General features: G+C 58.4%; 1 protein-coding gene across 1 annotated transcript; it reads left to right on the top strand.

Annotated features, from left to right (window-relative positions):
- Positions 1 to 363: 363 nt before the first annotated feature.
- Positions 364 to 24,762, top strand: ALS2CL (ALS2 C-terminal like). Its single transcript, XM_082663133.1, has 26 exons — positions 364 to 420; positions 4,287 to 4,412; positions 5,181 to 5,379; positions 5,711 to 5,776; positions 6,225 to 6,390; positions 6,899 to 7,030; positions 7,736 to 7,855; positions 9,299 to 9,357; positions 9,501 to 9,567; positions 9,988 to 10,184; positions 11,273 to 11,338; positions 11,771 to 11,869; positions 11,960 to 12,121; positions 12,859 to 12,970; positions 14,069 to 14,146; positions 14,999 to 15,129; positions 16,328 to 16,501; positions 16,657 to 16,753; positions 16,919 to 17,076; positions 17,666 to 17,734; positions 18,656 to 18,829; positions 20,059 to 20,101; positions 20,930 to 20,991; positions 21,099 to 21,248; positions 21,538 to 21,634; positions 22,053 to 24,762. The coding sequence occupies exons 2-26, from the start codon at positions 4,310 to 4,312 to the stop codon at positions 22,110 to 22,112; spliced, it is 2,841 nt and encodes a 946-aa protein (XP_082519259.1). The 5' UTR covers positions 364 to 420; positions 4,287 to 4,309; the 3' UTR covers positions 22,113 to 24,762.
- The last annotated feature ends 3,189 nt before the right edge of the window (positions 24,763 to 27,951 follow it).

Here is a 27,951-nt window from a genome sequence, read left to right as displayed (position 1 = left end):
GGGACGAGGAAACCAAGACTGCTTCCTAGACACACCCAGGCTCTCCTGGGCGTGAGCAAGAGCGTGTGCGTGTGTGTGTTGGGGGGAGCGAAGGGCGGGTCAAGCTCCCACCTCCTCTCCTCCTTCTCCCAGCCCCCCACCGTGTCCCAGGAGACTTCAGACCCCGGAACACAGCAGACTGAGACTTCAGGAGAGCCCTAGTGCACGGGGCAGATGGACGCCAAGCCCCGCCTACTTCCAGGCAGGCCCCCGCCCTTGACTCGGAGCGGTACCCGGTACCCGGAGGCGAGGCGGGGACGGGGGGGTGGGGGTGGAGTGGCCTTCGGGGTGGGGCCTGCAGGGGCGGGGCCGACGTGGGGCGGGCGTCCGCGAGAGAGCTACCGCGGCGGCTTTCCCGGCATGGGACCCCGCGCCGCACAGGTAAGGGAGGGCTGGAGGTCTCGGGTCTGGGGTAGAGCCCTTCTGCTCCCCGCCCCTCCTCGCTCCAGGTGGGACTTTAGTCTCCGCGTCCCCTCGGGCCGCCGCGCGCCGCCCCTCCACGACTCCTCGGTCCCTGGCAGCACTCACACCCGGGCCGTCCGAGTTTGTCCGAAGGTCCCTCCCTCCCAGCGGGGTTCAGCTTCGTCCTCCCTGCCCCTTGGTCACCCTGTCACCACGGGACAGCCTCCCTGGGCCCGTGCCTGACATGAGGGCAGACAAACACGTGGGCAGTGCCCAGGGGCTTGGCCTGGGCTGTGGGGTGGCCCCGCGGGGCCTCAGCCAGCCTGAGAGACTGCCAGGAGGAGGTGACGCCGGCTAGTATTGCTAGCAGTGAGAAGGCATGGGCAAATGCCTGGTGGTGGGAAGTGGATCCCATGTTTGGGAAATTCCGGTGACTACTTAGGAAGAGGAAGGAAAGCTGTGAAAAAAGCGACCAGAGAGATTGGGAAGGTGGGGGGTGGGGTCTAGGACAAGAAGCCTGGAGCCACGGAAGGGCAGAGGAAGGGTGCCGGGGTAGGGTGGGGGGAGAGGCCCAGGTGGAGGCTGGGACCCGTCAGCTGTGACAGTTCAGCGCCCCCTCCCTTGGGCAGCCCCTCCCTCCTCTGCCTACCACTGAGTCTGCTGGATGATCAAAGGGGTTCCAAGGCAGCCCAGGAAAAAGCCTCCACAGCAAGCAGCACTTCCTTGCCTGTCCAGACCAGGAAATAACAGAGTGAATACCATGACAGGGTGTGGCCCAGGGGCCTGAAGGGCCAGGCCTTGGAGGAGGCAAGGGAGAGAGGGACCCAGCGTGGACAGAGGCCTAGAATGCAAGAGAGAGAAAGAGAGAGAGCGCGAGAGAGAGCGCGTGAGAGAGAGAGCAGGTCTGGCGGCTGGTTAGATTGCCACGGGGACTGGCAGCTGACTCACCTGGACACGCCAAGACTAGCCAGTCTGTGCTCACCCCGCCCCATGGTGAACATGAAGCCTGCCTGGGAAGCCTAGGTACTTGCTGTGGCAGCCTTTCAGGTGAGCTTGGTGGGACTGGGAGCCAGAGGCCTGGGTCTGAACCCTGTACACGCTCTACAGTTAGTGTTTCTGGGCCCTCCCATGCCCTTCTGGGCCTCAGTTTCCCCATATGTACATCATGTGCAGTCTACTACTAAGGAACCTTCGAGCTGGATGGAGTGAGAGCGTGAGGAAGCCATGCCCTTAACCAGAGAGGAGTGGGTTGGAGGTGGGACTGGGGTTTGAAAGGGGAGACTCCTGCAGGGTCCCTGTGGTGTTAGGTTCAGCACCTCTTCCTCCTCCCTCGCCAGTATACACACTCAGGCGCACTCACGCCTGGCCTGGCCCCTGCCCTCACACTCTCCTCACTGCCTGCGGGATGAAGCCCCAGAACTCCCTAGCCTGGGAGCGGAGGCTCTCGGGGCCAACCAGACCAGATGTCTAGCCTCAACTGCAGTCTTCTCCCCACCCGCCATCTCACCAGCCATGTTTAACCTCTGGCCTTTCCTCTGGGCAGTGTGACTCGGTTTCCTAGGGTTAGAGATCCTTTTGGGGCCACAGACCTGGCCAGTCTGTGTTGCCAGTGTTGCCAGTTTGTGTCGGTAAGACTCATCGTCAGGGGCCCCAGGCTGCACTGAGAGATAAGGGAGACTGAAGAGCAGGTCCCCATACCCAGAGGAGCTCCCCTCCACCGGTTTATGCTTTTTAGGGAGGACTAAAATAGTTTGAAAAGCTGTGATTTAGTCAGACCTTCATTTCACAGAGGAGGTGATTGAAGCCCAGAGAAGAGCAGGGATCTGGATAAGCTGGGGCATGGCCAGGGCCGAATAGCTGGGCAGAGGTCAGAAGGGGGTCCTGTGGGAGCTACTGAGGTGTGAGCCATGGGTCCAGGGTAGGGGAGCTTCTGCCAGCCCCATGGGGGCAAGGGGAGGAAGCCTAAGGGGGAGAGGAGTGCCCTGGGTGTGGCATTGGTTGGGGTGGGCCCCAGGTAAGTGTCGGGGATCTGATGTGCAAGGCCTCCCAACAGTGAGTTATCTGCTGCAGGTCCCCAGCTCACCCTGATCTGGTTCCTAGTCTGTACCTCCCATCCTGGCTGCACCCTCCCCCCTCCACCTTTAGCTGGTGTCCTCACCTCTCAGCTCAGACCCCGACAGACTGCCAGCTGAGGGTGGAAAGGTCACTTCCCAAAGGGTCTTTCCATTCCACCAGTTTCTGGAGATATGGGTGAGGGTCAGATGGGCCCAGGCCGCACTTGCTGTACCTCTGACTCCTTGGCTGTGTTGTCCTGGTATTCTGAGCTGACTTGGAGCAACCCTACCCCAGTCCTCCACAGGGGGCTGGGGCTGCTGCAGGGGGCCAGCAGAAAGAGAAGCCTGCAGTTGGGTGTCCAGCCATTTCTCCTTCCTGCTTCTCCCTCCCAAGGCCTCGCCCTCCTGAAGCAACAACAGCAGGAAAGGTGGGGCAGGAATGTCCTGGGCCTGGGCCCTTGGCCAGAGATCTGAGGCACTCATCTCACTCTGCCCCAGAGCCAATTCTCTGGGAATTGTAGGCTCTGTCAGGAGCCTGGAATGCCCTTTGGTGTCTTTGGGGTTGGGTGGGGAGGGATGATACCCCTTCTCATTTGATCCTTTGGGTCTGTCTGTATCTCCTCATATTATGTCTACAGCCCCACCGAGGTCAACCAACTCAGAGCCTCAGAGTGTCAGAGTCGGAGAGAGGCCGAGTCTGAGGGTCTGGGGTTAAAAGACTCTCTAAGTCTCAACCCTGAGACGTACAGTCACGTAATCTGGGCAGATGACCTCCTTTGCCAGGTCTGGTAGGAGAGGGCTGTGTCTGATTGGAGGATGCAGCCTGGCTATGGGGATGGGTTCGAACCCAGGCCCCTTGCTCCCCCTCCCTCCAGTCAGGAGGCTGCGTTCTCAGGTGATCCTGCTTTCTTGGAGGGTCCCGCTCTCCAGGGAAGGAGGTCCAAAGACCTGCCCACCCCCATGGCTCCCACCTCTGGAGTAGAACCCGTCCTGCAGCTTGCAGGGGGGCATGAAGTGTCTGGCTCCTGCCCACACTCACCTCACCCTCTCATGGCTTGGTATCATCTCCTCTGAAACTGTCACCAAGTCCATGTCCCCAAGTCTGACTTTGAATCCCATCACTCCCCCACTCTGAGGCCCTCCATGGCTTCTCTGTTAGCCACTTAGGGAGCTCTTGGTGGGCCACCTGCAGAGCCTGGGCCTTCATGCCCATGAGCCTTTGCTCTCATGGTTCCCCCACCTGCATGCCTTGTCCTCCTCTCTGCCTCTTTATTTCTTGCCCATCCTTCATGGCTCCAGCAGGATATTTCCCACTTCTCCCAGACCCCTCCTACATAGCCCTATTGGGTGACAGGGAGTCCTGAGCCATGGCCTTGAGATAAAGGCTGTGCTCCTCCGAGAGTATGTCCTTGTTTCCAGAGAGTCAGTGGAGAGAGGACTAGGTTGGAGCACTACTAGATGTTACTCTGAGCTCTTGGGAGCCATGGTGGGTGTTTGAGCAGAGGAATGAGCAGGCCAGAGGGCTTAAGGAGCATCTGCCTTTTGGGTAAAAAATAGATGCTTCCCTTGGCAGTTCTGAGTCCTCTTTCCCACTCCTTCAGGCTCCCCTCAGCTGGGCCCAAGTGGAGCATGAGCAGGGGTCACTGGCCAGTTCAGAAACTCCCCTTTGGGGTGACATGGGCTCCTTGCTCAGTTCTGAGGTAGGGTGGTCATGGGCCTTTTGGGCATATAGCCTGAGAGGGCACCCTGCTCCCATGGCTGCTATTCGCTCTAATCTTGCTTGGTTCTCAGGCCCTGAGTCTGGCACCCTGGCCATGTGCAGCCCTGAGGAGGCAGCCCTGCTGCGGCTGGAGGAGGTCTTCTCAGCCACACTCGCACGCATCAACAGCTTTGTCCTGCAGCCCCTTCTGGAGGCCGGTGAGTTGAGGGGAGGGTGGGGGATGCAGGAACCGTCCTAGGGACAGGAGTCCTCCCTGTTGGACCTTCTGAGCTACAGCTTTCTCCGCTGCAAATGGGAGCGGTGACGTTTGGTGTGGGTGTCTTCGGATGGATCCAGGGCCCTCACCCCCAGTTGCTGGCTGCTTCCTTCTCAAAGGGACCCCAGGGAACCAGGCTGTGAACCCCATTCTAGCCCAGACCTTCTGTGAACGGAGACGATGTTCCATCCCTCCCAGGGCACAGGCCTGGATTCTCTGCCTGAATTCTCATCTTGCTTTCACCCAGGGCATGACTGGAAGGCAGGATGCCCGGTTTACAAAATGACCTTGGGCAGGTGCCTTCCTCTTGGGGGCTCTGTTGGTGCATCTGTGAATGGCAGGAGACTACAGGACCCTATGGGCTTCACATTCTGGACCTGAGGAAGCTCTGAAGCTCAGGGGGGATTCTTGTACTTGGTGGCCCTAGGTCATCAGTGCTGTCCCTGTTTAGTGAGGAGGTGGACACGTGCCCCTGTTGAATCCACAAGGGTGCTGCCCACTGCTGTAGCCTGCCCATCCCTTGCTGAGCTCAAGGGGGCACATGGGCTTCCAGTTCTGTCCCAAGGACCCCAGGGATGTGAGACCCTAGCTGCAGCTCCAGGGCTAGGGGTGCTGCTGCCCCTCCGGTGACCACCCAGGGCCTCTGCGTGCTCCCTGGAAGGTGGAGCGGCCCTGTTCCCCTCACAGTGTGCTTGTGCTCCTGCCCCAGCTCCAGAGCCCTCAGATCCCTGGGGCAGAGAGTGCCTACAGCTCCTGCAGCAGCTGCACAGGAGCTCCCAGCAGCTGTGGGAGGTGACGGAGGAAAGCCTGCACTCACTGCAGGAGAGGCTGCGCCACCCGGACTCCATCAGTCTGGAATCCCTGCTGCTGCTGCACAGCGCTGACCGTGTCTTGCAAGTCCACCTGGAGTAAGATAGCCGAAGCGGGGCTGGGGCCGGCACTGGGACTCACGTGGGTCAGGGCTTTGGCAAAGGTTTGGGTTCAGCCCTGGGTTTGGATGTTAGCCTGGTGACAGGCTCAGGCACCCCAGATCTGAGCCTGGTGGCCTCCCAGGGAAAAGAGACTTTGAGTTAGAATTGTCTAGTTGGGTCAGTTAAGACTCAAGGTCACCAGTGCCCAGAGCCAGGCCCTCAGGGCTGCAGCCACTCAGTGGGTGGGATCTGGGGACACCAGAAGGGCAGGGGCTTGGGTCTGGAGCTGAGCGTTGGGCTTGCTGGGTGTCCCCTGTGCTACCTACAGGTACATCGAGTCCTACACAAGCTGTGTGGCAGTGCAGGCCTTTCAGAAGGCAGTAAAGAGGAGGAGGTGAGCATGGAATACTGCAGTGGGCCTCTGAGTTGGGGGTGTCTGGGAGGGAGGGCTTGGGGAAGCCACGTCCCCAGAGCAGTGAGTGTCACGGCCCGGGACTCATCCTGAGCAATCCTGGCTCTAGCAATTGCATGCTGCTTCACACTGAAGAGAGGGAGGGAAGCCTAGTGAGGCTGTGAGCAGAATCCATATACCAACTCACGGGAGTGACCCTGGGGTGGGGGAGCATTCCTAATTGCTACTCAGGGTGCGCTTTCATCTCTGAGATACTGCTACCGAATCTCCAACAGGGTCACTCAGCCACTGTTTTTCTGATGGGAGAGAGGTTTGGGGTCTGGGACTGTCCTGGGATCTGAGAGATTAGCCAGGGCAAGGGGGCAATGGTGGCAGGTGTGGGAACAGAGGAGGGGAGAGTGAAGGGGTGTGCGGCCCTCCCTCCGCTCAGCGAGTACTGGCAGGGCCAGCGGAAGGCGCTGCAGCAGTTCCTGTCGGGCATGAGCTCAGAGGGCTCGGTGGGCACCGCGCTGGTCCAGGCTCTCCGCCAGCCACTCACCCATCATGTGCAGCAGTGCGTGCTCCTCCTGCTGAGCCTCACGGACACTGTCGGGGAGGTAGGTAGCAGGGGTGATGGGGAGTAGGGGGTAATTGCTGGTTATCAGGCCTGTCTCCCGTGGGGAAGCTGAGGGATGGGAGAAACAGGCCTCTGGCTCAGGGAACCTGCCTACTCAGGAACCCTGGTTTGAGAAGGACCTGGCCATGCCTTGGGGACATGGTCTTGCTCTGGGGGGGTTGAAGGGATATGTCCTTGCCCTGGGGTATCTGAGGTACATGGCCCTGCCCTGGTGGAGCCAGCAGAGACCCAGAGAACAAATGTAGAATCATGTACTGGGTGTGAGGACACATGGCCCAGCCCCAGCTGGGGGAGTCATCGAATGGTCCTAAATCCCCTGGAAGCATCCTCCTACTGCCAGAGGAGGGGCCGGCAGGGAGAAAAGGGAAAACTTAGACTTAGACCCAGACCTCCTGACCGGCTGGGGCCAGGCCAGGGCTGGGGCAGTCATCACAGGGTGGGAGAGGATTCTGATAATACCCCACCCCGGCTGCTCTGTCCCCCTACAGAGTCACCCCACCCGGGAGCTGTTGGTGCATGCAGCCACCGTCTTTGGGAACTTGCAGTCCTTCATGAGGCAGGAGCTGGAGCAGGCCATGGCCACGCAGGCCCTCTGGCACACTCTGAGCAGCCGGCTGCGGGTGAGTTCGAGGCCTGAGGGGCAGTGAGGGAAGGGGTTGCCATCCGGCAGGGGCCCGTTGGGTAGCTTGAGCTGCCTGCTGCCTGCTCCATGCCTCAGCTTCCCCACCTGGGTCGGGGGGCAGTGGCTAAAGCAGGTGTCTGTGACGTTCCCCTGTCCAGCCATCCTCACCCATTTGCTGAGCACCTCCTGGGCTGGGCTGTGAGCTTCTGGCTCTGGGGAAGCGTGGTCAGCAGAATTGACCCTGTCTCCTGGGATGTCACTGAATGATTGCACCCCCGAGTCACTGCCCGTATTGCCCCTGCAGGAGGGAAAGTCCCCTGTGCTCTCACAGGACGTGACAGGCTTGGGGCCCAGTGCAGCAGAGAATTAGGAGGACAAGTGAAGGGGACAGGAATTGCCAGAGAGAGGCAGGGGTTGTAGAACCCTGGGTGAAAGTTGATGGGGGCTTGACTGGGGCCGTGGCCTGAGATGGGTTGGAGGAGGACAAAGTAAGGCTTCAAGAGAAGTTGTGCTGTCCTTCTGGGTATAGCCAGGAATGAACCCCCCCGCCTTGGAGCCCCAGTGCCCATCGCTGACCTGGGAGCCTCCAGGAGATGCTCAGAGTGTTGGGGGAGGTGCCTGGGGCAGAGGCGGGCCGTGGAGTGGCCAGCAGCATCCAGGACAGAGGTCCCTGAGCCTTGCACCTCCCTCCTCGCCTCACCAGGATGTGCTCTGTACCCCCGCTCACCGACTCTTGCAAGACAGCCAGGACATACCTGTGACGGTCACCCCGCTGAGGGCAGAGCGTGTGCTGCTCTTTGATGATGCCCTTGTCCTGCTACAGGTAGGGTGGGGCTGGCCAGAGGTCGTGGGGTCACAGTGGGGGTCTGAGGGCTGGTTGAAAAAAGGAGTAGGAAAGAGACATGTGGCTGGGAGCAAGAACTTGGGCCTGGGGAGGTGATGGGGGCAGAAAGGCAGAGTGCTAGGGTGGGGGCAGCAGGTGGAGCCATCCCTGAAGGAGTGTGGGCTATGGAGCAGGGCTCTTCCAGTCTCAACTCTCCACAGCTGGTATCCCTGTTAAATGTCTTCCCCTCAGTTTCCTTACCTGTAAAGTGGGACACTTGTCAGTTTGTGCTTCAGCAGATGGCAGACAACTCCTAGTTGTCTTCCTCCAACAGGAGAGGAACCTCAGACAACGGTCATAAGTGGCCCGTAGTGGCTGAGGAGGGCTGCGTGAACCATTCAGGGCACATGCAAGGCTTCTAGAGAGGAGTTCCATGTAGCAGCAGTGCCCGGGCTCTCGGCATTACAGAAGTCAGGAGGGAGCCAGTACTAGGGTTTGGGATTTGTTATGTGGCCCATAACCTTGGCTGTGCCTAGTTCCCCCTGAACTTATATTGCCGCTGTGATAGCCAGAGCACTGCCTTCTGTATCCCCCTAGAGTGTCAGCCTGGAGCTCCCCTGCAGATAGGGAGGCTGAGGCCTAGAAGGGATGCTACTTGCCCATCCAAACCTGTGTCTCCTGAAGCCTGGTTTTGGGGTTTTGATTCAGTTTGAGTTTCCCTCCACTCCCAATTTCACCCTCTGTGCTCCAGGTATGCTGACGAGATACTGTCACTAAAAGGTGCTGAGCCCTTTCCCACCTCTGGACCTTGGCACGTCCTGTTGTCTGTGCTGGACCCTCTCTTGTCCTGGCCCGTGTCTGGCACACTCCTCCTCCCCCTCAGGCCTGGGCCTGGCGCCGCTTCCACCTGTGTCTGTTGCCAGGTGAAAGGTCACTCCGCAAAAGCTTCCAGAGGAAGGGAGGTTTGGTCTATCTCTCAGAGCAGGGATGACATTCCAAGTAGAAGGAAGAGCACATGCAAAGGTTCAGGCTGAGGAGAATTTGTGGCAAACTGGAGGAGGCCCAGGCAGTGGAGGGGAGTGGTCTGTGTGGTCTCAGGGGTCAGGCTCAGCCGTAGGGACCTTAGAGAGGTTTCCAGCAGGGGCTAACAAGATCCATGCTGCATTTCCAGAAGACCACTCTGGGGGCCCTGATGGAGCAGAATGTCGGGGGTGCGGGAGGCTTGTCCTGGGTGTCTGGCCAGGCCCTCGGGTGGGAAGGGAGGTGGAGGACCTGCCCTGGAGATGGGGAGCCGGCAGGGGTGGTGTGGGACTCAGTGCTGGGCGTGCCGCACTGAGCATGCTGGGGACACCCAGCGGTGTGCCAGCGAGCTGCTGCTTGGGAGCAAGGCCAGACCAGAGAATAGGTGAGCGTCTTGCCCACCTGTGCCCCCTTTTCTTCCAGGGCCACAGTGTCCACACCTTTGATCTGAAGCTGGTGTGGGTGGAACCTGGGCAGGACGGGTGAGCACCCCCATCCAGTGACACCCCAGGCCTTCCCTCCCTCTACCCCGTGTAACCTGCCCACCCCGGGGCTCTGACTTGGGCCCTCCCTCGGCACCCTCCTGGACAGAGCGGGAGCCCACTCATTGGCTCCATCTGTCTAGGTGCATGTTTCACCTCCTCACGCCTGAGGAAGAGTTCTCCTTGTGCTCCAAGGACCCACAGGGCCGGGTGAGTGTGGGCGGACTGTGAGTCCGGGGAGTGGGGTCAGGGGAGTGAGGGAAGGCGACAGGAGGGTAAGGGGAGGCTCGTTGGGAATGTCAAGCCCCTGGAGTCATGGTCAGAGTGAGTCAGGGGTCAGCCTAGGCTCAGGCATCAGAATGCCGACGAGAACACGTGTTTTTCTCTGTGAAGCCAGGGTTGGGGCCTGTTCGAAGGTTCTGTTTGGCCTCTCTGGGCAGGCCCGAAGCTGCAAACAAGTATTCAGGTCTGAGTGAGGCCCCAGGGAGCAGCACGGGAGCCGTTGGAGGTCCCTGCAAGTGATAAGAGTGGGTGTGGGTAGGGTGATACCTGATGCCGCCCCAGGAGGCTTCCTAGAGGGGCTGCCTCCAGCAACAGTGGCCTGTCCTGTGTTTCCCTGTACCCCCGCAGGTGGCCTGGCAGCGGAAGGTCACCCAGGCTGTGTGCCAGACCTTGCGTGGGAAGAAGGACTTCCCGGTGCTGGGGGCGGGCCTGGAGCCTTCTGAACCCCCCACCTGCCGCTGTGGAGCATACACCTTCCGTGCGGAGGGCCGCTTCAGCCAGGCCACCTATGAGGGCGAGTGGTACGGTGGCAGGCCCCATGGCAAGTGAGTGACCGAGGAGGCTCTGGGCCAAGCAAGGCAGGGATCCTCCTGGGAGTCCGAGGGGCAGACAGGACCCGTATGGACCTAATTGCCTCGGGGCATGAACCAAAGGCTGTTACCCGCCTGTGGTGAAATCTGTTTGTCCCCCACAGTCTCTCTTAAGTCCTCTTGGACAGGACCTGGCCCACTGTAGGTTTGTGCCAGATACAGTCTTGATGGCAGTGAGGCTACCGAGCGTGGGGCAGTCATCAGGAAGCTGACCTGCAGGGCCCACGGTCACCATTCTGTTCTCAGGCGGGTGGAAGAAAACTCTCATGTCTACATAGCATTGTCTGGTGGTGGTAGAAATGTTTTGCAGACATTCTGTCTTCATCAGTCCTTACAAGAATGCTCTGGGGGAGTGTTATCACCCCCTTTAGGTGATAGGTGCAGAAGCTGAGGCCCAGAGACTGGCATGACTTTCCCCAGGCCTCAGGGCAGGTTCTAGGGTGAACCTGGCCTCAGTTGCAGGTCGACACGACCCCACAGGCAGATAGGCTTTTGAAGAACATGGCCCCAACTTGTGCTACAGCTGGCGAAACCAAGGCCCAGAAAGCAGAAAGGACTCGCCAAGGTTACGCTTGCAAGCATTCCACTCGTTTCTGATACCCTGCCTGCTTCCAGAAAGGGCTTGAGGAAGCTTGTGAACAAAAACACAGAAAAAGCAATGCTGTGTCAGAAGAGGAGACAAGGACGGTAGAAACCCCACTAACTAGCACTTGGCTTGAGCTTGAAGGTTAGCTCTGAGCTTCCTGTTGGTCAAGGGAAAAAGGCAACCTGGATGCTTCCAGATCTCTCCCTGCTGGGTGTGGAGCACACTCTGTGAGGCTGCTGGGGCCATTGTGCCAGGAGTAGGGAAGGGCTGAGAGCCCATGTGGGGTCATAAAGCTCGGAGAAGAAGACCGAGTTGGGGCAGAGAGTCCAGTCCAAGGGGGATCGAGGCCTCGGAGAGAGTCTGCGGCGGAGGTTGGCTGGGGGTCTTGTGTGTGTTGAAGGTCTGGTAGGTCTGATGCCCATGGACCTGATGCCCGTGGACCTCGACTGTGTTACAGGGGAACCCTGAAGTGGCCAGACGGGCGGAATCACGTGGGGGACTTCTGCCAGGGCCTGGAGCACGGGTAAGGCTGGGGCTGACACAGGACTGTGTGGTGGGCAGGCAGGGAGTGGTTTCCACCCCTCTCCACTGTCACCAGCTGGGCCCCATCCTACACTCCCAAACCTCAAGCAGAAACTTGGAGGCCATGTGGTCCAGCTCCACTCATTGTCCTAAAGGGGAAACTAGGCCTGAGGAGGGGGGCAGGTCATGGAGGGAGTGGTCCAGGGCCAGAAGGCCCTCCCAGAGTGCATGGGGGTTGGGGTGGAGATGAGGTGTCCTGAGGGGCCCTTGGGAACAAGATGGGGCTCAGCACCTCTCAGATTCTCCCCATCGTCTGAGAAGGCCCCTTGGAAGAGCAGGGACACTCCTGGGCATGGAGGGGGTGTGACAGGTGTCTTGGGCCAGGGCTGTGGCCCCAGTGCTGACTTCCCTCCCTGCCCACCCACACTGACAGCTTTGGCATCCGCCTGGTGCCCCAGGCCTCCGAGGATAAGTTTGACTGTTACAAGTGCCACTGGCGGGAAGGCAGCATGTGCGGCTATGGTATCTGTGAGTAAGTGACCCTTGGCCTGATGGTAGGACAGGCTCGTGGGACAGGCTCGTCCTCTGGGAGGCAGGGCCAGCCATTGGTGACCCTCCGCAGGTACAGCACCAGCGAGGTGTACAAGGGCTACTTTCAGGAAGGCCTGCGGCATGGATTTGGGGTCCTTGAGAGCACCCCGCAGACCCCTCAGCCCTGCAGGTACACGGGCCACTGGGAGAGGGGCCAGAGGAGTGGCTATGGCGTCCAGGACGACGGCGACAGGCGAGTGCTCTGCAGCCCCGCACCAGGATTGAGGGGCAGAGGGGCCTCACAGGCCAAATGCCTCAGGGCCCGGGTTCCCTGTCGTCACTGGGTCCGTTCTGTCTGTCCCCCAGAGTCTCTCTGAAGCCCCTCACTTTCTTTCCATTCCCTCGGTTGTTGCTGAGGCTCAGGATGAGGGACCCCGACCTTGACTGCAGGAGCCCCCCCAACTCTGGCCCCTCCCTGCGCTTTCAGAGAGGAGTTTCTGGCCCCCTGATCTGGTCCTATCAAAGGATCACAGCCCTTCCAGGCTCTCTGGGCTGAGACAGAGCCCAGTGTCCTTGGCCTGACATTTGAGGCCTTGCCTGCTCCTCTGACCTCATGCCTGCCATGCCACCTGTGTACCCCCTAGCCTTTTAGACCACTGAACGCCCCCACGTATCTATCGTACACTCCTGCCTCAATGGCTTTGCATATGTTAAATGGCACCCTTACTTACTCCATCTGTCCTTCCTGCCACCTCTTCCGGGAAGCCTGCCAGGATGCCTTCCCCCAGGCAAGCTCCCTTCCTCCTCCACCCTCGTTCCTCCTGCAGGTCCTCACCTCACCTGCCCTATGTCTGACTTGAGTGGATTCAGGCCATGTCATTGCTCCTTATCTGACCCCTGCCCCCACCCCAGTCCCATGCCAGCAGAACACACAGAAGGTGCATGGGAACAATTCTGATCCAACTCTGGCCCTACTCTCTCCTCCCCCAGGGGTGAGCGCTATATTGGCATGTGGCAGGCTGACCAGCGCCATGGCCCAGGGGTCGTGGTCACCCAGGCGGGTGTCTGCTACCAGGGGACCTTCCAGGCAGACAAGATAGTGGTGAGTGCAGTGACCCACGTGTGTCCTGAGCTACCCTTTCCCTGCTCTGGGGGCTCCAAAGCTGAACTGAGACTGGTCAGGGGTGGATGGAGCAGGAAGCGGGGTTCCGACGTGCTGGAGGGAGCCAGAACCTGGGCAGGAATCCAGTTCTGCCACCTACCTACCCTGGCCTTGGCCAAGTCCCTGCCCCTCCCAGCCTCAGTTTTCCCATCAGCAGCTCAGGTGAACTACTTATCATAACGACTCACTAAAATAGCAACAATGAAGTGCATAGTAATGAGGATGCCAGCAGCCTCTACCACCCATGTTTATAGACCCCTAACTGGGTGTCTAGCTCTGGGCTAAGCCTCCCAACATGATCTCATGGGATCCTCCCAGTAGCCCTGGGGTCATGTTATTGTCTCTAGTGTAAAAGTGATAAACGTGAGGCTCAGAGAGGTCAGAGAACCTGCCCACTGTCGCATTCTGTTGAGTGCAGGTCTCCCGTGCCCGGGCATAGCCCTCACCTGCCTCACCCACACCCTGCCAGGTGCTTGGCACATAGTGCGGCTCTGGCCTGATGGCTGTTACTGATATTGTGGCTTGTTTGTTTATCTATACTTTGTCCTGGAAAGGATTGAAGGAGGAAGAAAAGGTAAGAATAGGCACATAAGATAGATTCAGAAATAAGTAGAACACGAATTGTATCCCATTTGGTTCTGAGCTTCCTGGCAGCCAGTGCAGCACAGGAGCCTGATCAGCTCCACGGTCCCCAGGGTCAGTGACAGGGAAGTGGGGATGGTTCAGGAAAAGCCCAGTACTTCCTGAGCTGTAGATGGGAAGGAAGGGTCCCCCAGGAGGCTTCTTGAGCGAGGCTGCTGGAGGGGAGGAGCCAGGTCCCAGGGTGTCGGTCAAGGTAACCCAGGGTCGAGGTCCATGGGCCTTGTGCTCAGTGCTCAGAAGGCCAGGGGCTGGCATCCCACCTAGGCACAGTCCTGGGAGGTATGGCAGGGCTCAGGACCCTTCTGCCCATGGGTCACTGCCCACCTCCCCTCCCCACCGCCAGTCTTCTGGCCCTTCCTAACCCACTGCTCCTACCCTCCCCGCTTCCTTCCCTAGGGCCCAGGGATCCTTCTCTCTGAAGATGACTCCTTGTATGAGGGCACCTTCGCCAGGGACCTGACCTTCGTGGGGAAGGTGAGAGCCACAGAGACCTTATTCCACTCCCTGCTGAGACCTTGGCTGGGGCCTGTAATCTCCCTGCTTGGATTTAGGGCTGAGGGTAGGTGGAGCAGGTAAGGGAGGGCCTCTCCCATCTCCACTACATCTAGGGGGTGGATACAGTGACGATTCCCTGCTGCGGAGGTATGATTTGATCGGGTGTGAGTCAAGAGGGGATAGGTAGGCTTGCCTTGGGTGCAGAGGGTGCTGGTGGTCTCCTGGCTGTGTCCCCTCCTGGCCCCCAAGAGAGGGATCCACCCCCTCCACCACCACCATCAGTGCCTTGGGCAGGTGCCCCTGGAGGCATTGTCCTTCAGTATGTTTCTGCCTGAGCTGACCTCACAGAAGGTATCCCTCTGTATCCCTGCTGGGGCCTTTGGAAATGTGGGGGCTGTTTGACTGGGGGGTACTATGGCATCTAGTGGATGGAGACTAGGAATGCTGTGAATGGAACAGCCGCATGCAGCAAGGAATTGCCCCTCCTCAAGGCCGGTAATGCCTCATGTCCTCCCGAGGCCTCTGCCTACTTCTGGACCCGGTGGTGGTCCTCCCCACTCTGACCTGTGAGTCCCTTCTCTGTCTCCTTTGCCGTTTCCTGCCTCAGAGATGAGCCCCTTGGTGGAGGGCACAGGCAGGGGCTCCTGCAGGGGTGGAGGATTATGAGCCCCTTGGGGTGGGGCAGATTGAATGGATGGTGGGAAGGCCATCCATCAGTTTCTAGCCTCTGTGACCCGGGATGGACAAGCATGAGGCCTGTCATGATGGGATGGAAGGGCAGCTGGACAGACAGATGGACAGACATCCCTGCATCTGTCTCCCGGCTTCCAGGGCAAGGTCACCTTCCCTAATGGCTTCACCCTGGAGGGCTCTTTTGGCAGTGGGGCAGGGAGAGGACTGCATACCCAGGGTGTGCTGGACACAGCTGCCCTCCCTCCAGATCCAGGCAGTACCCGCAAGAGGTGAGAGACTGACCGTCTGGCCTGTGTATTCTGAAGCCTTTCTGGGGGGTGTGTCTGTGTGTGTCTATGTTTCTACCCTAAAGACTCAGGTCTCATTAGAACGGCTTTTCTGTACCTCCTCTTAGCTTTTTGGAGAGTTCAGAGAGCTCAGGTCACATAGCCCTTGTCAGAGACTCTTGGAATTAAGGGCTATGTGACGGTAACTCCATATGCCACAAAACTGGAGACAAATACTATGTGTAGGCTTTGCTTAGACCCTGCTTTTATTCTAGGAAGGGTACAAGACAGTTTATGAAACAAAACAAACAAGAATAAGATAGAAAATTAAAGTGTGAGTTGAGCTTACAAGAAAGGGAGGTGCAGATAGGCCTTATAATCAAGCATTAGCCTGGCTCTGAGTTCCCTGGCAGCCAGGGTAAAGAAGGAAACTTACTAAGTGGAATCACTGTCCCTATCGTGGGGTATTTGAGAAGAGGATGGACTTCTTCCCTATGGGGACAGAGTTCTTCCTTGGAAAACCATTGTTCAAGTGGTGCCTCTTACTATGTCTTTTGAGGTGTGGGTGGTGGTTCTAATGGTGCCAGCCAGCATTTCACATGTTGTTTACTTGACACATTGTCCCTGCGTGTTTCTTTTCCCTGACAGCAGGAGCTAGAAGTGGATGGCAAACCCTAGGGGTGTGAGCCCGGGTCGGGTGCAGGTGTAGGAAAATCTATGAGCGTGACATGGGAGAGCAGTGCTCCATTAGACACTGCACCAGACACACACACGGCCAGACCCCTAAGCCTATTGGCTGAGACAGGATCAAGCTCAGGAAGGACCCAGGTGTGGTAGGAGGGAGAGCGGGGTCCCGTGGCGAGGGCATCCTGGGATTTGGGCCCTGGTCTCTCTTAGGCCAAGACCCCACTCTCTGGACTTGGCCTTCAGCTCTCCAGCTCTTTCTGTTTCTTTTCCAGTGCTCTGTGTGCCCCTGTCTCTTTTCTCTACCGTGGAGTAGATTCTCTCTGACCCTTCTCTGCCTCCCGTTTCTCCTCCTGGAGCCTTGGAGGTCAGGCCACTCTGCATCCCCCACTCCACCCACCCCACCTGGGCCCTGACTCTGGGCCAGGCTGGATATCCCCACCTCTCCAAGGGCTGATCAGGGTCCTGCCCAGCATGGCTCCATCCCTATCCATGTCCCCCACTGCCTCCATCGCAGGCAGCTGGGCCTGGGCGTCTTCCCCGTGCAGAGCCGCTGGCAGGGCGTCTATGGCCCCTTCCAGGACTTTGTTCAAGCCGGCTGCCCTGGAGACCTGCAGGAGGCCCTGCTGGGCTTCCACGTGCAGAGCTCAAGGGAGCTGCGCAAGTCCCAGGAGTACCTGTGCTGCGAGAGGTGAGGCCCAGGCATGCGTGGGCGTGGGTACCCATAGGGCATCCAGAGCTCAGCGTTGGGGTCAGTGGGTCTCTGAGTGGGCCAGGGGAGGAAGGCTTCCCAGAGAGGGCAGGCCTGGGCGTGGGTGAGAGACGTGTGTGTGTGTGGTGCCCCAGGACCCACCCCGAGGACCACGCAGGCAGAATGGAGGACATCCTGGAGGAGCTGCTGCAGCACCGGGCGCCCGAGGCCCTGCAGCAGTGCCTCAGGAAGGTAAGGGCTCCAGGGGAGGGTGCTGACCAGAGGGGACAGGCCTGCCTGTGGGCCCTTGCTGAGAGTGCCTCGGTGCTCCCACTGAAGAAGTGGGGTCCTGCGTGGGCATGCTGTGCTCCAGCCCACGGTGCTGAGTATCTCTTTGTTGCCTTTGCACCTGCCTAGGCCCTGAGCAACTCTCTGCATCCCCTGGGAAAGCTGCTCCGGACTCTGATGCTGACCTTCCAGGCCACATACTCAGGCATTGGGGCCAACAAGCACCTGCAGGGGCTGGCGCAGGAGGAGGTGAAGCAGCACGCCCAGGAACTCTGGGCCGCCTACAGGTGAGCTTGGTGGTACATGGGGACAAGCACTGCACTGTGACCGCAGGGCGGGGTGTGGGGGAAGCTCTCCCCTTGCCAAGCATCAGCTCTGCCTGGTGCCCTGGGTAGGAGGGGTGCCTTTGCCTTGGGTCTGGATTGAGAAAGAAACAGAGGGTGGGTTGGTTAATATGCAGCTGGTGAGCATAGGGGTTAGAGGGTGGGGAGGTGATAGCAAGGCCTGACTGCAGCCAGAGTCCAAGCCCCAGCCAGGCCCTGGGCTAGCCCTGACCCCAGGAGAACTCTAACCCCACTGCAAATGGAGCCTGACCTGGGCTCAGACACCATTTCCCGTCCTGTCCCAGCTGAGCTGTGACCTCGTCAAACGCTATAAACTGAAACCTTAGATGCTGCAGTTAGTGCTGTGGTAGGGTTCCAGGACACTCAGGCAGACATCCCGTACTCCCAACCTCCTCACTGCTGGGGTTTGGGCCACTGGGCTCTGCAGTCCTCAGGCTCCATGGTTCTGGGGGTGGAGCCCACCTGTCTGGCCTTTGGTGACTCCCATCCTGTGGGAGATGGCAGCCACGCTGCCCCTCCCTTTGGTTTGCAGGGGTCTGCTGCAGGTTGCCTTACAGTGCAAGGGCCAGGTCCCAGAGGAAGATCAAGATGCAGAGACAAGGTGACTGCCCCCATTAGGTCTGTGGGGTTCTCTGCCCTGGTGAAAGCAGCCAGGCTCGGGTCCTGGGAGTCCGTATACCTTTGCTTCTGGGCCCTCCTTCGGGGGAAAAGGGTATTTCTTGGGAAGTGTTAGGGGTTCATGCTATTGACCAAATATTGCTCATTGACCATTCAAGAATCAGAATGATCCATGACCTCTCTTCCTTGAGCAACCTGGGGAGGGGCACTGCCACAGTGCATCAAGTGCATCTTTGTTCTAAACGTGTTATCCCACCCTCATCTCTTGGGTGTATGGAGGGTGAGCACTGCCTCAGGCACCTCCTTCTCCCTGTGCACAAATGTGGAAACTGAGGCCTGGCAGGGGCTGAGCCTGAGGTCACACAGAGCAGGAATTAAGTGGGTCATTAAATCTGTCTCCCCAGTCCCCCGAGACCAAACCTTACAATTTGCCTTCAGATTCCAGGCCCAGAGATCCTGATCAGAGAGGTCTTTCTGTTACTGCATTGCAGGAGGCATGGGAAATGGGGTTAGACATTAGGGAGAACTTCCCCCTGAGTCCTAGGAAGCACAGAAAACTAGGAGGCAGAACTGGACTAGCTTGGAACGGCTGCTGAGAGCTTTGCTGCAGGTCACTCATCTATCAAGGCCCTGGTTTTCCTTTCAATTAAATGGGGATCAAAATTCTGCCTCAGCTGCCCTATTGGTTCTCAAAGTCAAGTGAGAGTGTGAGGTAGTCACAGATGACAATTGGTTGTGAAATGACTGAGAACAGACTGGGAAGAGTTTTCTCCGGGATGGAGGAGGCTGGAGGCAGGAACACTGTGGTGGGACGAGGAGTTCTGTGGACTCTTTGAGGGGCAGCCCAAGTAGATCCCCAAGCCCACCCTGCTGACCCTGACCTGTCCTGGTGGCTCTCACTCAGGGACCTGCAGGTGCACAGATTGATGCTACCCCTTGTCCTGCCCAGCTTCTACTCGGAGCTCTTCACTCTCTACCTGCTTCTTCATGAGAGGGAGGACAGCCTCTACAGCCAGGGCATTGCCAACCTTAGCCTCTTCCCCGACACCAAGCTGCTTGAGTTCCTGGATGTACAGAAGTAAGCCTCCCTACCATGCCACGATTGCCAGAGTTCTTGTGTAGCAGAGGGTACAAACCCAAATTGTCTTCAGCAAAAAAGCGGGGAGGTTAATTGGCTCGTGTACCCATGAAGTTCTAAGGTGTGGCTAGATTCAGGTGTGGCTGGATCTGGGTGTCCAGTTGCATGATAAAGGAAGCAACTTCTCTCATTCTCTGTTGGGCTCTCTGGCTCCCCCGTATGGCGACAAATATGGTACCAGCCACTCGAGGTTTATATTCTCCCAGCTCAGGCCCCACAGGGAGCTGGTGTCTCCTTCCCAGCAGCTCCAGCAGAGCCTCTGAAGTTCCTCCCTGGCTTGGCTGGGGTCTTGAATGTGCCCCTGAATGCTGGCTGTGGCCCAGATTGGCCAGGCTGGCCTCAATGTCTACCACTGGGGCTGGGGCAAGGTCGCCTGCTCCCAGCTCTTGGACTGAGAGTGGGAGAGGGGAGATCCTCAAGGGGAAACTGAGGACTGTTCCGGAAGTAGGTTAGAGCCTCCCTTCCGCCCTCAGTCATCAAAATGTTCTTTCTCCTTCAATGCCCCTTTGATCCATTGATACTACCAGTGTTGAGGGCATGAACGCACTCTCTCCTCCCACACCTGGTTTCCTTTGTCTCAAGGTGATGGCGCTTCCCATTCCCCTTCCTGCCGAAAAACCTTGTTTCCCCTTCCGATGTGGTGAATGTTTCCTGTATCTGACCAGGCACCAGCCCAGAGACCTGGTTGTCCATGGCTTTGCAAGAGTCCCTCCTCCCCACCCCTCCTGCTGCCTCAGTGCCGCCTCCTCCATGCTGGTCTCCCTGCTCCATTGGCTCTACTTGCCTTGCGTGGCATCCCTACTTCTCGCCAGCCTGGGCCTGCTCACTGAGCCCCTGGAGCAGTCTCTACCACTGAGCTCTCTGGCCTGACCCCCAGGACTTTGCCCAGGAGGGTCCCCTGGCCTGCAGCACTGCCCCTCTGTCTCCTCATTGTGTTCCAGTCCCACTCGTGCTTTGGGGCTGCATGGAGGGCTGCCCTCTCAGGGAATCCCTCCTGCCCTCCTCTTGCCTGGGCTTCACACAAGCGTTCCCAGATGCCATTGTGCATCCCCTGCCCCTCTCCCCTGCTCAACCCTCCTGGGGGACATGGAGGTGCAGGGAATTTGCCCTCTGACCTCAGACCCCGCACCCTGGTCCTGGCAGAGCTTCCCACCTTGCTTTAATTTCAGGCACCTGTGGCCCCTCAAGGACCTCACGCTGACGACCAATCAGGTGAGAGTGTGGGCCCATTACCTGCCCAGGAGAGGGAGGTCTGAGCCTGAGCTGGGCCCCCAGGTTTGCCCAGGCTTCCGAGCAGCTCTCTGCCTCATGGTCACTGGTCAGAAGCTGCATAGGCGGGTGAGGGAGGATATGGCAGGCTTTCTGCACTGTTCTGATTTCCCATGTGGATGAGTGTACAGCCACAGTGACCAGGTTCAAGCTTAGGTTCCACCCTTGTACTGGCTGTACGACCTTGGGTGAGATGCTTGATCTCCGTGCCTCAGCTTTCCCATCTGTGGAAGTAGTCCCTGATGCGTACTAGCACTACCTCCTGTGGTTGTTGTCGGGTGATGTGGGCCAGAACACGAGGGGCGTTGTTGGTTCTGTGTGTTTGCTGGATCGGCAGCATCCGCGTTGTCTGGGAGCCTGTTAGAAAAGCAGCTTCTTGAACCCATCCCAGACCTACTGAGTCAGAAACTCAGGGAGTGAACTTGGAATTTGTGTTTCAACAAGCCCTGGGGCTCAAGAACCATTGACATAGAACTGGGTGGCACCCAGTGACCATTGGCTGTTACGATTCTTATCTTCTTTTTCCATTTTGATCCTCCCAGCCTCCTGGAGACCATTTACCCCACTTTACAGTTGAGTAGACTGAGGCTTACAGTGGATCTGTGACCTTCCCTGGGTCACTCAACCCTCTGGGCAGAGCTGTCCTGAAGCCAGTGATGGGGAAGGGGGTGGGTGGTGAGGGGCTCGGGGGCCAGCCCTGACCCTGGGAAAGAGGAGGTGACGGAGCTGGGGGGCTGCGGCCTCATCTAACCCACTCCCCCAACCACGCAGAGATACTCCCTAGTCAGAGACAAGTGCTTCCTGTCAGCCACGGAATGTCTGCAGAAGATGATGTGAGTCCACACCCCAGGGAGGGTGGGTGTGGGTGGCAGGAGTGTTGGGGCCCCTGGTTGGGACTGAACCTGAGGGCCTTGATCTGGAGCCGGCTACCCTGCTGCAGCACCACGGTGGACCCCCGGGAGAAGCTGGAGGTGCTGGAGAGGACATACGGGGAAATTGAGGCCACTGTGTCGCGGATGCTCGGCCAGGAGCACAAGCTGCCCATGGACGACCTGCTGCCGCTGCTCATCTACGTGGTGTCGCGTGCCCAGTAAGCCCCAGCTGGGGGTGGGCTGCCGGAGGTTCCCTTCCCACCCTGCCCACCCCCAACCAAGACATACTCCAAAGTCTTTGAACATGGGGGTTTATGGACACAGCCTTTCTTGGTACACATGGGGAAGCTGAGGCCCAGAGAGGCCCACCCAGGGTCCTGTGGGTGCCAAACTCAGAGCAGGGACCAGGTGTCCAGCCACCCAGGCCAGAGCTCCTTCCCGGCTGCTGGATGCCTGTCCCTGATAGGTCCCCTCTTCCCTCTCGTTGTGGTGGCGGTGGTTCTCCAGAATCCAGCACCTGGGAGCCGAGATCCACCTGATCCGTGATATGATGGCCCCTATCCACACAGGAGGCCTGTATGACTTCTTGCTCACGGCCCTGGAGGTGAGGGACAGAGGCGGTGGGCCAGGCAGAAATGCCCTGGCCACTGGGGCAGACCCCTTTCACCCCAGACACCATCACGGGGATGAGCTCAAATTCACAGCTTCTGTGTGTCTCCATGGGAAGGGTCCTCACAGAGCCACTGCTCTTGCCCTTGTTAAAAGGAGCTGGGTGGGGGGAGGTGGGCACAGTGCATCCCGGCCCTCGGATCCCCAGGGCTGAGTGTGTTCCAGGCTGCATCCCTGAGCACAATAGGAGAGGGAAGGAGCCATTTCCTTGCAGACTGTGGCTGAGGGCTGAGTTGGAGACACAGTGGTCCAGGCCCGGGAGGTGGGTGCACCCCAGTGTCAGGCCCTAGAGCCTGTGCATGTGGCTGAAGCGGGCAGGCCAGCTGGCTTCAGCCTCACCTCTCTCCCGCCAGTCCTGTTACGAGCACATCCAGAAGGAGGACATGAGGCTGCATCGCTTGCCCAGCCGCTAGAACTCCAGGGAGCCGTGGTAGCTCAACTTCTCCTGGACAAACTGCAGAGCTGAGAGGGGCTGCCGTGGAATTCCCGTGGAGTGAGCGTGGCCCACTCTGGCCCTTGTGGCCCACAGGACAGAAGGCAGGATGAGCCCTGGAGGTGGCTCTTGGGGGAGATGAGCATTTAATTTCTCGCAGGGAGATGCTGCTGCTGTCCTGACTGGGAGGAGGGTGAGGGTGATGGGTGTGGCCCCAGAGCTGGTGGTTTCCCCTCCCCCTGCCACTCTCTAGGCCAGCCTTGGATGACCTTCTTGACCAGCAGCAGCTCATGGACTGGGGGCAAGGAGCTCCTGGCCTCTCCTTGCCTCATCCTTGCCTCCAAGTTATTGAGCCTCTCTGGGCCTCAGTGTTGCCATCTGTAAAATGGTGGACTACATGGTCTGTAAAGGGCCTTCCATCCATCTTGCTGACTTCTGGCGTCCTTCCGTAAGTCTGACTTTGGTCTGTTGGGCTGTAACTGAAGTTCTTATGTCTCGGGTGGTGTCATTCCATTTCTCCTCTCCTGGTCAGAGGCGCCAAGCTGCTAGTGACAGCTCCGTTTATTGGGCTTTTTTTCCCATGAGTTGTCTCCTGTGGACCTGCCTTCTTCCCGACTGCCCCAGGGCAGAGCTGGCCTCTCAGGGCTGCAAGGCAGGAACAGCTCCACCTCCGCCCTGACCTGCTGGATGGCCTCTGGCAAGGCCCTTCCCCTTGCTGGGTATGCAATTGAGAGCGTGGGCTTGGGGGTCTCTGAACTACAGTCCGCATATCATGGCCATGCTGGAGCAGGCTGGGGGCAGGGGAGGAAACACCTTTCTTGCCTCACTGCCAGCAGGTGCCAAGGGAATTACACACCTATGACCTCTGTGGGCCTGCGTGCAGGAGGGACAACGGAGGCACGAGGTTGGCCTATGCCCTGACCGATAAGCACCTCTGGCTCAGGACCCCAACAGGAGTTGGGGAGGGAGGCATTGGGAGCTCCTTTGCCTTTGGGAGGGGAGGACTTTATTTAAATAGTGGTTCTAATGTGGAACCAAAAAACACAGAACTGGGTCTTGGGGCAGCTTCATCCCTGCCGGGCCTCAGTTTCTCCTCCCCACATGGAGGAGTTTGGGGCAGGTGGCCTGCAGGGGCTCCCCCTGCCCTAACAGGAGATGTGTGACGGTAGGCAGGGTGACTGTGTTCTGAAGTGGTCCAAGGGCAAAGCATGGGGAGAGGGTGGATTTATGCAGGGGCGTAGCCCTGGAGGACAAGCTGGGCCTAGCTGCCAGGCCCATGCCTTGGACTGTAAGAAAATTGGGTCATACATCTTGGCTCTGGGTGTGCCTTCCATAAAAAAAACCCTGAGGGAGGCTCCAAGAAAGCCTGGGCCCAAGGCCGAATCCCCAAGGACTTAGCAGGGGGCAATCCAAGGACCCTCAGAGATACTGTGGGGCATTGAGTGGAGAGACTCAGCTGCCTCCATGCACTGCCGCCTCCAGAGGAAGGGGCGGGGGTGAGCTTTCCCTGGCTGTTCCGCCAAATGTGGCAGCTTGAATGGAGGAAGGTCCTGGGCTCTGGTTTTGCCAGACACTCCTGTGGTGTCCCCGCAGAGTCCCTGGAAGAGGGTTGAACTGAGGAAGGGTAAGGATATCCAGGCTGCCGTGGGCATGCACCTCACCCAGGACTATGGCAGCTCTCCAACAGTTGTCAGGTAGTTCTTGTCCCTTAACAAGTGACAACAGCCTTGCCCAAGGGCAGCCCTGAGTTGGTGCGATGCCGCAGCCTCACTCCAGAGAGCACCGCACACTCCCTGGCTCCATCAGGATCAGTGCACGCTCACCGCAGTGCAGATTCACCAGGACCTTTCACCCATCCTCTTGCTGGGCCTCCCCAACACCTACTGAACTGGGGCCCCTGGACAGGGCTTCAGGAGATTCCCGGGGCAGCTCGGGCTGTTGTGTCAGACCCTTTCAGCACAACCATAAAGCCAGCAGGGGCCTTCGAATTAGACAGTGAGCGAATTGACAGCTGAGGTCAGTTCTTCATTTACAGAAGAGATACCTGGAGCCAGGTAACCCCCTGCCGTGTGGGTGCCTGGGGAGGCTGATGGAGATGGCCACCTGCGGGCAGGCGAGTCCCCGCTCCAGTGATGGCCTCCCCCGGCTGCTGCAGGAGCCCCTTCGCTGCAGTGAGAGCACTGGTATCCACTCTGTGAGTCTGGTTGGGAACCAGGAACTCTAGCGCCTCGGGTGATACGGATGATGTCAAAAGCAGCCTCTGCGCTCTGTCTTTCTGGTCCCCATCTCTTCTCCAGGATGAGAATTCTGCTTTCAGCAGTGATCGTGAGGAAGTGGTAAAATTCTTCACAGTCAATCTCAATCAGGACTTCATGATCACCAGGGCCAGAGAGGAGAGAGGCCAGGGGAGATGCTTTTCACTGACGGCGTTCTGACAGGCCACAAAGAGCCACACTGGCCCTGCCCTCAAGGACCTGGACTTGGGGCTGAGAAAGACAGAGACACCTGAGAGTTATTAAATGGCCTCTCAGTGAGCAGATGTGTCCGAGTCACACGGCCCAACCCCCCACTTTTCTCCCCCAATGCAGTCCTGGTCCTGCATGCAGTCGCTCATGCAACCTCTCAACCCCTGCTTCCCCCCCACCCTTTACTTCCCTTCAACAGTCAAACCTATCTGCTGCCACCTCCTGCTCTCCAGCTCCTGCCCCTCCTTGTTCTGTCCCCTAGAAATGTCCTTCTCCAGTTCCACTGGGTCCCAGGCTGCTCCATCCTCGCAGGCCCAGCTCTCATGAAGCCCCGTGTCCCGGGGCAGGAGTCTCCCTGTTCCCCAGCCCTTCTCCAGGGCCCCTTCCCTGGCCTCATCACGTTACTGGTGTGTGACTGGTGGGTGCCTGCTTCCCCCCAGTTCGCCAGGCACACGGCTCACTGTGCATGCTAGGCCGAGAGAATGGGGAGCGGATCCGAGTTCTGACCAAGTAACCCCTGAGGGTGCTGGGAGCTAGTGCACAGTCTGGGCGGCCCTTTGCCCACTGCAGCCCCAGAGATGCTGGAAGGAGTCGGGGTGGGGGGTGAGAGAGCAGTCTGAGCAACGCTATGTAACCCGAGCAGGGACCTGAGTGAGGGCCACATGGCCACGCCTGTCGGGGCTCCCAGAGGGATGGCTGCTTACTGTGGGGTCAGCGAATGGCAGGGACTGCCCTCCTGTGGGCACTGGGGAAGGAATAAGTTCAGGGTTAGGGTCAAGGTCAGAGTCAGGGTCAGTGTCAGGTTAGGGTTAGGGGTTAGGATTGAAGTGAGAGTGAGAGTCAAGGTCAGGTTCAGGTCAGCTCAGGGTCCTAGTGCAGGTCGGGGCTTTCCTGGTTGGCTTGGTCAAGAGTTGTGCAGAAGTGAGCTCTGGCTTTTATCTCACCGTGAGCAAGAACCAGGGATGGGGACCAGGCTGCCAAGGCCTTGATCTGTCCATGACCTCGGCCAAGTCCTTCCCCTAACTGGGTCCTCTGCGCTGTGTGTAAGGAAGGTTGCTGCTAGGCACTATTGTTCTGCCATCCAGGAAGGAGGAGGAGACCTGGAGCGGAGGAGCATATGTTCTGCTCCTGGAGAAACACAGGACTAAGCGGCTAGGTCAGGATGGGGACCGAACCTAGACAGCCTCACTCCAGAGCACAAGCTCCACCTGGGGGGTGAGCTGGAGCCCAGGAGTCGGGGCCACCTCCCCTCTCCCCACATGCACAGGAGGTGCTTCGAGATGGGCAAGTCTCTCCCAAAGCCACCTCTGCATGTGCCCCTGGATGAGGCCTGCCCCCTCAGATCCAAGGAGGGCTGGCAAGAGACCGGGAGAGGGGGAGGTGGTCCCGTCAGCAGGACCAGGTGGGGGGTGACAGATCCAGCAATCAGTTCAGTGTAGAGCACTAGCTATGGTCTGTAGGAAGCACACAAGAGAAGTTTGGTTTTGTTCTTGTTCTGACAGTAGAGGGAGACCACAGGGCACCAGCAGTAATAAGATGACACTAAGGGAGATGATATCAGCATCTAGAAAATTAATCTTATTTTGTCATTTTGGTGGAGGCCATCCTGCCTCCCCAGTCAATAGTCCTCAGTTCAGAGTGTCCCGAGAGCGGGTGTCCAGGACTTGGATCGAAGGCAGTGGTGATGGTCTGGGATGAGGTTGCCAAAGCATTCTGAGATGACAGGCTGGGCCAGGTGTCCTGCAGGTGAGAGCCAAGTCGCTAATGCCCCCCTCCCCAACGTCTCTGACCTTCAGGAGTCCGAGGTGCCCCTTCCCCACCAGCGGAGCAGCTGTCCTTTCTCGGCCGCACGGTCAGTATATGTATGACCTGTCCCTGCAGCACAGGGACTTGACGCTTTGAGAAGTCCTCGCCATTTCCTACTCCGGCTGGATTCATCCCTAGGAGATTGCTGTGTGGCATCCCTGAACGTGGTGGCCATGCTGGCAGGACCACCTTAGGAGCTGTCACCTCACACTCATGCTCATTATCAGCGATGTCCACAATTGCCTGATCCAGCAAGCATAGGCATGAGGTAAGGGAAGCCCCAGGCTTGTCATCTCAGAATGTTTTGGCAACCTCGTCCCAGACCATCACTACTGCCTTCAGGAAACCAGGCTACGGGACCTGTGGGGGCAGAGCAGAGCTGAAGGGGGGCACAGGAGGGGAAAAGGGAAGCGGGAGAAGGCTCGTTACGTGAAAGGTCCCATGAGTGCCAGATAGTTGTCTGCTGTTGGCACGCGTGACCATGAGGGTGGCATCACCGTCTGACTGGACGTGTTCAGGGAGTTCAAAAATGTAGCAGCACATTTAGGAGTTCTCAGATGGTATGGCCTGCGTTTGCTCTGCGAGTGGGAATTGTTGTGTTGTACCCAGAAAGGGTCTCACTGTAGTCAACACCCAGTGGTGCCCCTGGGACAAGGGTAAAGGGTTTCTAGAGTCTATTTGCCAGGACTGGCCAGGTCTAGTGCACTGGACCGTGCACCCCAGAGTTCCCTTTGTCACTTGCCGGTGGAGCTGCCAGTCAGGCACATTAGCCAGGCTTCCTTGGCCTCAGGTGCTGGCATTGCCATGCCCTTTGTGAGGATGTATCCAGGTGGCTGTGGTCTTTACCTGTGTGATGCAGAATTGGTCAGCATGTCGGTTCCAATGATGTTCGTTGCCAAAGCATCCTTTTCCATGGGTCATGGACAGAGTGCATGGGTCCTGTGCAGTCTGCTGCCACAGTGTTTGTCCCTAAGGGGCTGGGATTCGATCCCGGTTGTTCAGTTGTCAGGTGCTACACTGATGTCCATTGGCTACTGGCTGCAAGTTGGTGAAAATGTAACAAGATGTGTTCAGTGGGTGTCTTCCAGGACAAGCACCTGTCTGCATCTCTGTCCACGGGCAGAGTTTTTTCCTTTCTACATGCTTTGGCTTTTTCCTGTGGCTGCCCAGCCACAGTGGACCGTTTAATATAACTGGGCTGACTGTGCGTCGGGCCCAGGCATCCTCTGGTACCTTGGTGTACTGAAGACCCCACGTCTGAGGTTCACCCATTCATGCAGGTGAGAGAGTCCATTGATGGCTGGTTTACTTCTTTCTTGGATGTACCAGTTTCATTTAATAACAGGTGCTTGCTGGGCAGGGCCCACTTTATCCCATAACACATGTGCCAGGGAGGAGCAACACAAGGGGAGCTGGTCTCTCATCGTCCACCTATGCCCAGTTAGAAGCCAAGTGAATTGGCCCTCACATGGGGTATGCTGAGCCGTGACTGTCAGGCAACTGCCACTCAAAACACCAGGGGTTGCCTTTGCTGCGTGTCAACTTCCT

The sequence above is a fragment of the Grampus griseus genome, assembly GCF_964374135.1.
Source record: "Grampus griseus genome assembly, chromosome: 10".
Classification (NCBI taxonomy): Eukaryota; Metazoa; Chordata; class Mammalia; order Artiodactyla; family Delphinidae; genus Grampus; species Grampus griseus.
Note: the sequence above shows the minus strand (reverse complement) of the source record. Positions and strands in the feature narration are given on the sequence as shown.

What these genes read in the sequence shown, in the direction of transcription:
- ALS2CL (XM_082663133.1), top strand. Translation starts at nt 4,310, where the DNA reads ATGTGCAGCCCTGAGGAGGCAGCCCTGCTGCGGCTGGAGGAGGTCTTC. An exon ending in CTCTGAGCAGCCGGCTGCGG is followed by an intron (nt 7,031 to 7,735) that starts GTGAGTTCGAGG and finishes TCGCCTCACCAG; the next exon opens with GATGTGCTCTGTACCCCCGC. An exon ending in TCTTGCTCACGGCCCTGGAG is followed by an intron (nt 21,635 to 22,052) that starts GTGAGGGACAGA and finishes CTCTCCCGCCAG; the next exon opens with TCCTGTTACGAGCACATCCA.